This window comes from Doryrhamphus excisus, linkage group LG13, assembly GCF_037039965.1.
Source record: "Doryrhamphus excisus strain RoL-2023G ecotype Guam linkage group LG13, RoL_Dexc_Guam_v1.1, whole genome shotgun sequence".
In the NCBI taxonomy this organism is placed as follows: Eukaryota; Metazoa; Chordata; class Actinopteri; order Syngnathiformes; family Syngnathidae; genus Doryrhamphus; species Doryrhamphus excisus.
Window position 1 is genome coordinate 12,523,036 of NC_136369.1, and position 13,159 is coordinate 12,536,194.

Below are 13,159 nucleotides of genomic sequence, written 5' to 3' on the forward strand. Positions count from 1 at the left end.
TCCCCAGTTCAAAATTAATCCTCTGATTCCACACTGGATACTGTGGTTACTGTGATTAATTGTATTGAAAGGTTTTGTCAAATCCATACAATTGTTTTTTTTTTTTAATTTATCATTTATTTATTATTTATTATATATATGTGATGCCAATGCAGGGGTGCTGGCCACTTTTAGCGCTGTCCCTGACATTTACTTTCTGCTTTTTAAACAACGTCATACCTGCTCCCCTTCACTACTTGATCTTCTCTGCTTTGATGGTGTACAAAAGTACAATAAAATGAAACCAATTCCACTTTTATGTGACAGCTAATTCACTTTTAGTAGCAGTGGAATAGTGCATTAGACGTGGGTAATAAAAACCTGTACCTGTGTGTGTAGTCATAAATACTACATCTGGCGTGTAAATTCAATTTACAGTCATAAATTAATGGCAGCTTTAAAGGGGACCTATTATGCTCATTTTTGGGCCCTTTGTATTGAGATGGGGACTCCTATAGAAAAGCTATACATGATAACCAGCAGACAAAGTTATATGGTTCTGTCAGAATCAGCACCTATTCAGCTGCATTTTATGGTTCTCGCAAAAACTGTCTGTTTTAATGTATTCCACCCCCGGCCTGCCTCCAGGCACGCCCACTGAGCTGTGGTTGGTCACACTGGCAAGTACTTAAAAGAAGTACCGGTTTGTGCCACTAGCTAACGATACATAAACTAAATCTTTACCATTACCAACAATGTACCTTTCTGGCAATCCGTTCCACCACTACCCTGGCCACAGGACTGATAGCGCCCCCTTCAGGATCATAAAAAGGGCTTTGAGGGTGGTCCAGACTGGTCAGAGGACGGATCTTATCCTGAGGCACAGAGGGCTTGTTGGGAGACTGAAAGACGGGAGATACACATATGAAAAAAATAAACAATGACAGAATAGAATATAATAGAAAAGCTTTATTGTCATTATACAAAAAGTGACCTATAAGAGGAGGATAGAGTCCCACCTTGCCAGCAATACAGTAGATCCTGGGAGGTGTGGCTGAGTCTAAAGGATATCACCAATTTCAGAGGCTACAATGTGAAACCAGGAGACGCTGGTGAGTACATCAACAGCTTCCTTGCTCACTTTGAACCAGAGCGACACTCATCTGCTCCAACCCCACCCCTACCCCCTTCATGTTCCAATAACACCCCGCTCACTGTAAAAGAGCAGGATGTGAGGCGTGTCCTCCTGACTGTGAGGTGCTCAGAGCATGCACCCACCAGCTCTGCAGCATCTTCTGCAGGGTCTTTAACCTCTCTCTGACTTAAGCCAGCCTGCCTGAAATCCTCCACAATCATCCCAAGACCCCAAAAGTTCACCATAACTAGCCTTAATGATTAACGCCTTGTTGCTCTCACACCCGCTATCATTAAGTGCTTTAGAGGCTGATTCTCAAAGGCTGATTCACATCAAAGACTGTATTCCTCCAACACTCGATTCTCATCGAATACCGGGCGAACAAAGCCACAGAGCACGCCATCGCGATAGCCCTGCACACTGTGTTGAGCCACCTGGAACAAGAGCAGAGCTACGCCAGGTTGCTCTTTGTGGACTATAGCTCGGCGTTCAATACAATCATCCCAGACATTATGAACACAAAAGTAGACACCCTGGGTCTCCCCCCTTTCTGACCAACAGACCCCAGATTGTAAGACTTGGCCCCCATTTTCCTGAGCTGCACTGAGGCGGACAGAGTAAGGCTCGTTGGCCTTACTCTGTCGTTGGCTGCCCTCCCGCCTCCCTGTCAGACATTTACTCCTTCTGGTGTCTCAGCAGAGCTCAGAGCATCATCACTTAACATCCCAGTTTTCATCTGTTTGAGCTGCTGCCATCTGGAAGGGGCTACAGATGCACTAAAGTAAGGACAAATAGACTGAGAAACAGTTTCTTTCAGAGAGATATCACCACCCTGAACTTTCACATGTAAAACACTGACATTGCTGTCACTGTTACTGTTGCTGCCTACAAACTTACCTCACTATTTCTCAGTCTCCTGTAACCTAACATGTACGTATATTTTTTGAATGTGGAAGTAAAATGGACTACACAGAGAAAACCCATACACAGGGAGAACGTGCAAAAGCCACACAGAGATGCTCAAACAGAGATTTAAAGCCTCAATCGCCTGACTGTATCCAGAGCTAGGCATAACAATCTTAAATGTGCCTGTTCCCCTTACAGCCCTGTAGGTTTTTAGGTTTGAGCATCACAGTCAAATTTGGTTTAAGTTCTAATGCACAATGAAGTTTAGTAATAGTATTACAAACACATAACAGTTTGCTCTGTCGTGAAGACAAATAATTAAACTATTCATGTCTTCTGCCGGGTAAGATAGGGAGTTCAGTGGGATAAACCAAGGATTGCATTCACTGAGTCAGAGTTTGGTCAAACATATGCACACACACATATCTCAGTGCTGGCGGAAGGCAAGGGCAAGAGAGGGCAAGAGAGAAAAATGTCCTCGTCGGTTTTAGGAGAAGTGGAGAAGGAATGAGTGATGCTCTGAGTTGATTTGTTGCGGACAAGCAGCACAAATATGAAGAAGTGAGGGAGGAAGGAATTGTCTTTTTGAGCAGCCAACAGGTAGAGCAAGACAACGTGTAATCACAAAGTCAAAGTCTGTGTTGAGAGGTATTCAAGGGGGAAGTAGTAGAGTGGAAAGTTTTTTTGAGTACAACTATTTGAAGGTCTGAAAAAATGTGACAGAAGAATAGACTGGGAAAAAGGCAATGGTGCTTTTTGAAGATCAGAATATCTCCATGGCCCTAGTGAGATAAGCGGCATTGAAAATGGATGGTTGGAATAAGGAACAAACCTACCTAACCCTTACTCATTAGTTCCTCAGTAACTACTCCTTTATGTATGTGCCTTAATCCCTTAGTAACTACTACTCATTAGTTCATTAGTTCCTCAGTAACTACTCTAAATGTACGTGCCTTAGTCATGAACTGATCATTAGTTCTTCATTAGTTCCTTGGTAACTACTGTAGTTTTGTGTACCTTATTGGGGTGTGGGTGGAAGGAGGAAAGCTGAAGAAGAGAACCCACACAAACATGGGGAGAACATGTAAACTCCACACAGAGATGTTCCAAGAAAGATTTAAACCATAATCTTCTGACTGTATGGGATGGTAACAATGATAGTAATGTGTCAATAATAATACACATAAATATTATATGTATATTACTGACCTCATATGACACCCCGCTGTCAGTGCCTGCATCCCAAGGTATGAGGTCCTGGACTACTCTTTGAGCCCATCCGCACTCTTTGGTACACAAGTCCTCGGCAGAAAGACCTACGTTCCAGTCCGGACTTGGCCCCAGCATGGTCAGGAATGACATGAGGTGCCGCGTTCGATCCACTGAGAATTCAGCCGAGGGTGCGGCCCGCCTAGGGAAGAGTGACAATTTACTATTGGTTATACGTATATAACAAATATTTGGTCACAGTCTGTCATATCATTGAGGTTTTGTATGATGGTCCGGTCAAAATTCAGAACGAAAAGCCACCAAAGCCATAACAGAAGATACAGCATTGCTAACACACGTGAACGCAGACCAGCAACAAAGAAAAAAGCTAACTTTTATTGGCTGTGTGAAAGGGGCTAGTGACTGTTTTACAGCGTTTGTAGATGGTAGATTGCGTTCTCACAGCAGCAGGCATTTGAGAACAAATTCCATGTACACCAGATTAGAGCAAGACAGCTCTCAGCGATGCATAATAATCATCATCTGAGGCTATAAAACACTTTTCTCTGGCTCATGATTTAAAATGCTGCTTATGGGAGCATTTTAGGAGATGGAAGACATCAGTGGCATCTTGTTGTTCAACACAAATATCTGCTTGTCTCTCTTCAGCTATGATTGGCAACTAAACTAATAAGGATTTGTGCCTGCCTGTGCAAATTAGAAGTGAAACAATCCTTAGTGTCATACAGACAATTAGCCAGATACTCTTTTTTTCTACCTGTCATCATATAACTGCATTGGACTTGAGTGGATTCAGTCCTGCCCTTGAGCGCTCTTGCTAATGACGGCCCCTGGGGACAAGAAACATCCCTTATCCCTAGGGAATGTGCGTCGACACTCAGGTGGCTTTTTCTCAGAAAGTACTGGAACTCTGACATTTATCTCTGGCACCACCTGTGCTCCAGAAGAAGTCACTGACAGCAAAGGAGAGACAGAGCAAGGCTGCTCACAAATGAGAAAGGCCTTAATCACTGCAGATAACCTCAGTGAACTGCTTTTGTGATTTCACAATGCTCAGTAGCCTTGCCCCCGGCACATGTTTTCTACATGGACAAGTAAACGCAGGTAAAAAATGTTTCATTAGTTTGTTGCTGAAAGGTGAAACGGGGACAGTACACTGCTATGCAGACGTATTCACTGCAGCTTCCAGTTTGATTATTAAATTACCTCAGTGCTAGACTAACAAAAAAAAAATGCGTACGTGGAAAGGGATTCAAATGTCAAAATTTGAATAGAATTCCCATTTCTACTGCACCAACCTCAACAATGTTGACAGATTGAAGTTCATGTAAAACTATACTGATTATTCACCAGCGACTCTTTTAGAAGTACAGACAGGATCTTGTGGAATGACCCCACTCAACTGCAAAGTTGAATTTTTCATTTCATTTTTGTATTCAATCCGGGCGCATGGACGAAAAAAGGTGTTTACTGTTATACTATGAATTATATATTTGAAAGTATCAAGTCGCTTTTGTGAAGACTTTCGAGAAGATATTGGAGTGTGCTTCTGGGAATTTTTGTCCATTTGTGAGGTCAGAGATCACTGATGTTGGATATGAGAGAGGGTCTCTGTTTATCTCCATCTCTGTTTATGTAAGAGTCATTGTAATACCGTATGCAAATTGGGAACATATCAAAATCTGACTTTCATTCGTTTCACATCTACTTATCATCATCATGGTGACTCATGCTTTGACCTTTGTTGAAGGAATTATCTTGCTTATTATGACAAAATTGAGGCTCACTGTTATCAAGGAGAACCAGCAATAACAGTACCCTTTTTCAAAAAGGTTTGGGTTGAAGTAGATTTGTATTTGATGGATGTGTGGATGCACAGAAAGAACATACAAACTCCACACAGAGTTGTCCAACAGAGATTCAAACCCAGACCTTTCTTAGTTAGGAAGCACTTTGGGTGTGTGACCAATCACAGCGGAGTGGGCATGCCCGGAAGCGGGTCGTGGCTGGAATGAATTGGCAGGAAGTTCAAATCCAAGAAAATACAGCTGGAATAGGTGCAGATTCTGCAAAATCTAAAAAGTTTTCTGTGCGGGGTTATTGTGTGTAGCTGCTCCATAGGAGTCCACAACTCAATACAAAGGGTCAGAAAATGAGCATTGACTCAGTGACTCATTGACCAGTGACTCAAAATATGCCCAGGGCATCAATAACTAAACTGTAATTATCACACTTGAATTAGATGTGCTGACAAAAGTATCACCCACCTAGGGTTAACTTGGCAATGGAGGCTTTTATTAATGTCAAATAAAAAAGATCACTAACATCTATTCTCTCTGTCTTGTCAAGTCATTCTTCTGCTTCTGCAAAAAACACAGTCACATACGAACAAAAACATCAAATGTCAGCATCACTGCACATCGTATCGCATAAAGTCATAGGCGCTGTTAATTATCCATTAATTTTGTCATTACACTTCCTACCTCAGGTAAATGTACAACTTAATGTAAAACATAATGTGTTTTTTTCTACGTGGTATAATTGACCAGACTATTATTTTGCTGTAGATAGTCGCGCGATGAAACAATTAATTGGCTGCACATATAGGAGGTAAGCTAATTATTCCCAGTGGTTATCCTTGCTTCTATTCCTGACTGTTCAATTCCCTTTGGAGATGAACAACATTGCCCTTTTAGTCCGGGGGGAAACAACACTGCACAGGTTGTTACCGTTGGACTTCTTTTCTTCAAGCTGAGCCAACAAGCAGCTTGCTTTTCCTCATGAATAAGAGATTAAATAGCTACAAGAGCTAATGAACTCGGAAGAATACAGTAGACGGCAATTTCAGGGATGGCTTTGTACTGATCAGCAATCACGGGGTTCAACATGGAGGATGTTGATGTATCTGACTGCAAAAAAAAAGGTAAATCATATTTGTGAGGATAAACTGATGTTTGGTATCCCAACAGGTATGTAGAGTATGTTTAAAATAAGGTTAAAACCTTTACAAGCATTTAAAAGAACACCAGAATCTCTAAGGTCAAAAAGGACCAGCACGGTCAAACTGTTGTAATTATTCGGCAATCCTTCAGCTGTCAAAAAATTGTAAAATAAAGCTAACTATTATTAAAAGTAAAACGCAAAATTCACAGTTGAGAACTTGCCAGATTTGCTGAGGTGCCAACGTGACATTTTGCATGACTGCGGTTATAAATTATAATAATGTTACAGGCTTGGGAGCCACGCTGGCCATCAACTTGACAGCCAGGACATTTGGGTGTCACACGCGATTGGCAAAACTCATCGCCAATGCGTAACAAACTCTGCCCACTGGAGGCGATGAGCGGCTGTGACCAGCTACACTGGTGAGTGATGTGTTCACATCCAGTGCGAATTATGAGTGTCCCACAGTTTTGATTGGCTGTCGGATGTGGAGGGAATTTGGTGGTATCAAACTCATTCAGAGGAGGAAAAGCAGCTTTGGATGATCAAGTAATCTTGCTTGTACTGGATCTGGCTCGTATTGAAGATAAACTTTTAGAAATATCAAATCTGACACGAAAAGTATTATTTTTTCCTTCATGTTTACCTGCAAGAGTGTACTGATACCTACTGATTACCTTCCTCCCGCTGATTGGTCCTCATCTGGGCTGAAATGTTGAACATTTTTTAACTTTCTGGGAGAAATTTAGCCTGTCGTTTAGCTGGACGGTGACTCACGATAATCGCAGGTTCCATTAAAAATGAATGGACCGGAGGTGATGTGTGGTCTCCCATGTGTGGCGCCCATTTTAGCTCTGCGCCTTGCACTCTGGGCTTCCATTTTGAAGGACCTTGGTTCCAGCCCACAGCAATGTGCGGTGCTGGCTGAACCAGGCATTTACACATTTCACTGCAATGCCAACCTATGTAAACACTGGTTTACATAGGTTTACAATGGTGTCTTAGAATAGTCGAGGAGTCTGATTCGCCTATCAATTTTTTGTCGCCAAATCATAAAAATGTCACATGATCAAGATTGTACCATTCTGACACCATGGGGGGGTGGCTACGACTGCCGCTGTGCATACATTTTTTACAAACAATGTCTTTGTTTTTGTAATAAATAGCCTGTTTTGATACAAAACAGCCATATTTGTAAATAACTGAAAATGAAATGTGTATTTAACAGAAGGCCTATAATCCTATAAAATCACCCGCTTCAGGGGCACAGTCCAAATGAGCAGAGCCGAGCACTACCTTTGACCGCTGGGAGGCCTGTTGACATCGACTGACTTATTGGCTCAAATGGCTCCTAAAAAATATCCATGACTCCAGAAAGTGAAGTGCAACTTGTATCAGCAGTTTCTTCCATATCACGTGGCAACCACCGACAACATTTGATCTTCACTGAACATCATTTAAAACAGTTCAGCCAACTTCATGTTACATCCCAACTAAGGCAAGAAATGAGGCTTAATGAGAGTTTTGACAAACTATTGTTTTGTAAGCCATGTAGTTCCTTTTTTTCATACACTTTTATTGGTTCTGTTCGTCTAGCTTTCAGTGTCACAAAATGTTCTGCTGTTCTTGCACCCCTACCAATTTTATTTGTTTGTCTGAGCGTTTTAGCCTGTTTTGTTTGAGGTGGAAGAAGTCGCAAATGGAATCTGTAACCTCATTTATGATTTATTAACGTCTAATTTCATCAAAAGATCAATCAAATATTTCATCTAAATCTAATTTGAGCAAAAGTTTCAAATGAGATTTGTCAGGATTGCCATTAGCGCTGGTCTTAAAAAACATAATAATAGCCGACTGTTGACAAAATCTATTGAATCAGATTCGACTATAGAAATCCTTATTGGAAGGCAAACCCACACTCCAAAATTGTAGTACATTACTTCATAAATACTTAAGATAACAGGCATAACAATGAAATCTCACAGACCTGAAAAGTTAGCATCTGAGGGTTAGAGTGAACATGTAGAAACTGGAAAAATCTCCAATTTAATCTTCTATACCACCTGAGACTTCTATTGTCCAGGGACCTTGATGAAGACATCAAACCTGCAGTTGCTTCCACTGTGTCATGCTTGTTAGTACCTCTTCATGGCAACATCTTCCATCATCATTAGGTGAATGAGGCAAGCGTACAGCTCTTTGACAATCTCCACGGTAGAAGGCCGTTTCATAAATGCACCGACCAATTACTTCCGTAGGTTGGCTAGCTCCACAATACTACAGTGGCTCACTATCTTTTGGCAGAAAGCTCCAGAGAGGTTGTTAGTTTACTACTTCAACCCCATCATAGCACACACTTTAGTGGCTCACTGCTGCCTCTTGAGGGCTAGATTGGTGTCATGAGACAAGAGGCATCACTGTTTTAATGCCACTGAAATACAGAGAACGTATTGATCTATTTAAGTGCAAATGTGCAAATGACATAAAATACTTACACATTAAGTGGTTGCCAGGCCGGCCACTGAGCTTTCATTTTGATGACGGTCAGGACGTCATCACCCTAAAAAGGCAAGAGACACACTCTTAAAGCATCGTGTTTGTGCAACACAGCAAGTCACAATAAAACCATGATGAAAACATATGTTGCAGTATCACAGCAATTTCTAATGTTGGAAGTTATTGAATTTCCCTGCAACAAATGTGACAGGTTGGAGCAAGCATGGAAGACTAATCCTATTTCAAATGTAAGAGTTTTACCGAAGGCCCTATCCCACAGGGAGGGAACTGAATTTATTGAGACATGAGGAGGCTGATCTCAGAAATCCATCTGGCTAAGCTATAAACTGATGCAGTAATGGGCCATCTAAAAAAAAAAAAAAAGTCTAGACGAATCAGAAGAATCAGCTGCAGGCGTGGTTTTTGGGGTAACTGAAAATGAGCTACAAGCTTATGAAAAACAAGTCCCTGAAGAGAGCAGTTTTATCAGAAATGGGCAACAGAAAAACAGCAGCCCTGATTATTTAATGGTATGACCAGGTTCCGTCTTATCTTGGGACTTACCCACCTATGGATATAACAGGTGTACTATACATAAAAATGCGGCATACACTAAAACAAAAAAAAGCTGGTGAGGATACTTAAGTGTACTGTACCATGTTGGATCATAATTTGTTCAAGTTCATGTGGTTTTCCCATTAGTTTCTATTGTCTTTTTCTTAACTGGATTGTATGTCCTGTTTTTACATCCTGTCCTGGTGCAGACACATACAGGAGATCGGAAATATCTAGGTTCGAATCTCAGCTTGGGTATCTTTGTGGGGAGTTTTCATTTTTTCCTGTGCGCTTAGGTGTTTCCTCCGGGTACTCCGGTTTCCTCCCACATTCCAAAAACATGCATGTTACGAAAATTGGAGACTCTAAATTGTCCATAGGTATGAATGTGAATGATTGTTTGTCTATATGTTGCTGGCGACCAGTCCTCTCGCCCGAAGTCACCTGGACTAGGTTCCAGCATGCCCCCACAACCATAATGAGGACAAGCCGTATATAAAATGTATAGATGTATAGATACTGTATGCTAGGAAATGTCATAAAAATACATCTACACTCAAAATATTTAAAATTGCAAAGTGTCTTTGACAGTGTGATTCAAATATTCTGCTACTATTACAGGGACTAGCATTCGGAAAATAGATTTTCAGAAATGTGGTATAGTTTAGCTCAAATAATTTTTTCAGTTCATTTGGAACTGTTATTACATCTAAATACAGTATATATAATCTTGTCATTTAACTTTCTTTTCATTAAAATACAGTAAAAATTGGCATATCTCATGCATAGTTGCAAATGGACATTAATGTAGATTACTTGATTTGAAAACTGATTAATGTGATTAAAATACATTGATATCCGAGCTTTGTGTTATAGGTAACATAGCAAATTATTGTAATCTAATAATACATCTCATTAATAGTGGATTAATTTTACTTTTACAATATGCCAAGGGCCACTGAAAATGAGGTGCAGGCTGATGATGGGCCCCCAAGCAAACAACAATTTGCTCTCCATCGTAGAGTCTAAAATGATGACGTGAGGTGCTGCGCAGGCTCCATCTAGTTGCACTTTGGAATGGCAGATATTTTGTAAAAATCCAGATAAAATGATACAAGTGCCAGATGCATAATTTGAAATCGTATTCAATTTAAATTTCCCTTTGCAATTCACTTCATACGCCACAAGCCAGTTACCCGCCAGCACAAGCCACTTATTCAAAGCCACGATGGATGGCAAATAGAGGCAGCAAAAATCATCATACTCATATTATGTGTATTTTTGAGGTGGTACTTGGTGTTAACAATTTGTGTCCTTGTCGGTTGAAGCCTATCTCCTGGAAAATGAAAGTGCAACTTCAGCTTCAGATGGATTTCAAGATGACATCTCTTTAAAGGGAACCATGTCTGATATATAAAAAAAACATTTTGAGAAAATGATCCCGCACCATAAAAGCCTTTATGACAGTGACAAGAATGGTTATTTTTTATCTTCAAGCAGCCGCTCGCACAACAAATTCAACTGTCAAAGGACGTTCGATTGCTAACCGGGGACTCATTTCATGTTCTGCACTTGTCTTACAACAGTCATTTATATGTCAACATCTTGTTTTTACAGCAACACTTCCAATGACAATGACTTTGTCATCATATTTTACCACATTTTCACATCATCACATCAAACTCCACAAAATGTCACCATGTTATATGATAAACTCTCACAAGTATCCACAGTGCTTATCACGTCTATCATAAATGTCTACATTACACAAGTTTGGCATTTCGTTTAATGACCGGTATCAGACAGATTTATTTGCTTAATGACAAACTGTGAAATGGCTCATTACCTTGCACATACTATAAAGCCTCTGATAGCATTTCCCATTTAAGTATTACTGTGTTTGAGTCCCTTCTTTTTCACTAACAAGAAATTTACAAGGCTGAAATTATTAGATGAAGATTATATTTTATATTGACAGATGTTTCCATCACATGGAATGACAAATCACTTGAAAGGCCCATAAAAACAATGCTCATTGATTGCAATTGTTAATGATAATACACAAATTTTCTGCCAACACAATCACTTGGAGTGAATAACCCCAATGAGAAGAGTCACAGCCACTTTAGGTTGTTTTTCTACATCATTAAAGTTCCCTTCATGAAAACCTATTAGGCTTAATATGCATACATATGCCATAGGCACTACGTTCCAACCACAAATCAACAGTGTTTATAGAGATGATGATTCTCTCTTAGGCTTATTCTCATGCTCGTAATCATAGACATAGTTGTATGTGTGTTTTGACTTGCGTTTTTTTCAAAAACTAATAAATGATTGCTGTTTTGTGGTTGACTCTGGTCAGGTGGTCACCTTGTGGGTGACTATAGGGGTTACAATCATGTCTGGTGGGCTAATACAATGTTAAGAGTCATATTTTGAATGTTGTAAATCAGGTTTTCTATATGTTCTAACTACAAAAACATTCCATTTATTCATAAGGAATCCTACTTTGCAGAAATGCACTTATCATGGTCTTGACTGGAACCAATTCACCGCAACAATCTATCACATTGTCTTGACTTGATGGACATGGAAAAAAAAGCTACTAAACTTTCACTTTCAGGAGGAGCACCAAGGCCAAAGGTGACAATGAATGAGGTAAACATTTGCCACCAGTTGGTAGTGAAATTGTACATGTCATTCATTAGTGCAGAAATGGCATAAACAGTACATCTTACCACAGCCACGGAGGGGCTCTATGCCAAAATACCAATTACCCCTGTGGGTTACTAGTTTTATGGCCAGCCTGCTTTTCCTATTTCTGGGAAGCCTGTGTGTTCTTGTTCAAATTATCAAGATATTTCTCTTATTTGGTACTTTTGGGCTGTTTATTTTGATATAAAAGGTACATTGTTGAATGACACCAAACAGCCCTAATTAGGAGTTTTACTCTCTGCGTTATTATGTCTTCCTCTCCCTTGTGTTAGAGGTAGACAGGGAGACGATTTCAAAGATTAGATGTTTGCAGATGCTCAAATGGAGTGCATTTCGACTAATGACAGAAGGTGTCCCTGGCTTCTACTACCAAACACATAATTATCAGCGTTCCGGAGAGCCCATCATTTTCTTCCATCAATATAATACACAGCCAAGTCAATATATCGCTTGGTTGCATCTTCTAAGATGATGCATTAGTACACCAAGCTTTACCCTTTACTGCTTTTTAATGATTCATTTGCAGGGCTCCATAACCATCATTCTTTTTAGTATTTAGGATTGATTTAGTAGTTTCACGTCAACAGAGCTTTTTTGGACAACAATATAGCCCAAATTTATGACACTCTTGAAGATGTGCATCTCGGAATGGGAATAAATTAATACTGATGCACAAGCTGATCTATCCTGTATCTGTTTTTAAAACTGTAATAAAATCATTTTTTTTAAAAACACTTTCACATTTCATCGAAAATTATTGCGACTTGTTTGTGCTTTTTATCTGTGCTTTGTTTGCTTTGATTAATTGCTATTAATCGACTATGACAGCAGCCACACATTGTATATCTGACCGATTGCTCAGAACTAATAGATGTACTGTCTATTTCATCCACACACACAAAAAACACACACACACACACACAAAATCAATAAGAACGCAATGGAAGAGTATTTGTCATTGTCAGGGTTGTGTGAATTTTGAATAATCTTCAACATTATCTTCATTTGTGTCCTGCAACATGTAAGATCATATTTAAAAACTTTGATTGCATCATCTAGCACAGTGGTTCCCAGAAGGGGGTATGCGTAACCCCAGGGGTACGTCAATTGCCATAGGGGGTGCATGAATTACAATGAATACTCAAAATGCACCTGAACGCCTCACAATTCATAACTGATCATAATTGGCTAAAGGTA

The 13,159-nt window shown here is 40.0% G+C and overlaps 1 protein-coding gene across 1 annotated transcript in view; it reads right to left on the reverse strand.

Moving 5' to 3' along the window:
• Positions 1–13,159, reverse strand: part of spon1a (spondin 1a) — a 48,704-nt gene that overhangs the window by 5,849 nt on the left and 29,696 nt on the right. Inside the window, exons 7-9 of the mRNA XM_058088625.2 lie at positions 8,689–8,753; positions 3,230–3,431; positions 741–881 (exon numbers count right to left, since the gene is read on the reverse strand). Coding sequence (XP_057944608.2) covers positions 741–881; positions 3,230–3,431; positions 8,689–8,753 — 408 coding nt within the window. The remainder of the gene's footprint in view (positions 1–740; positions 882–3,229; positions 3,432–8,688; positions 8,754–13,159) is intronic.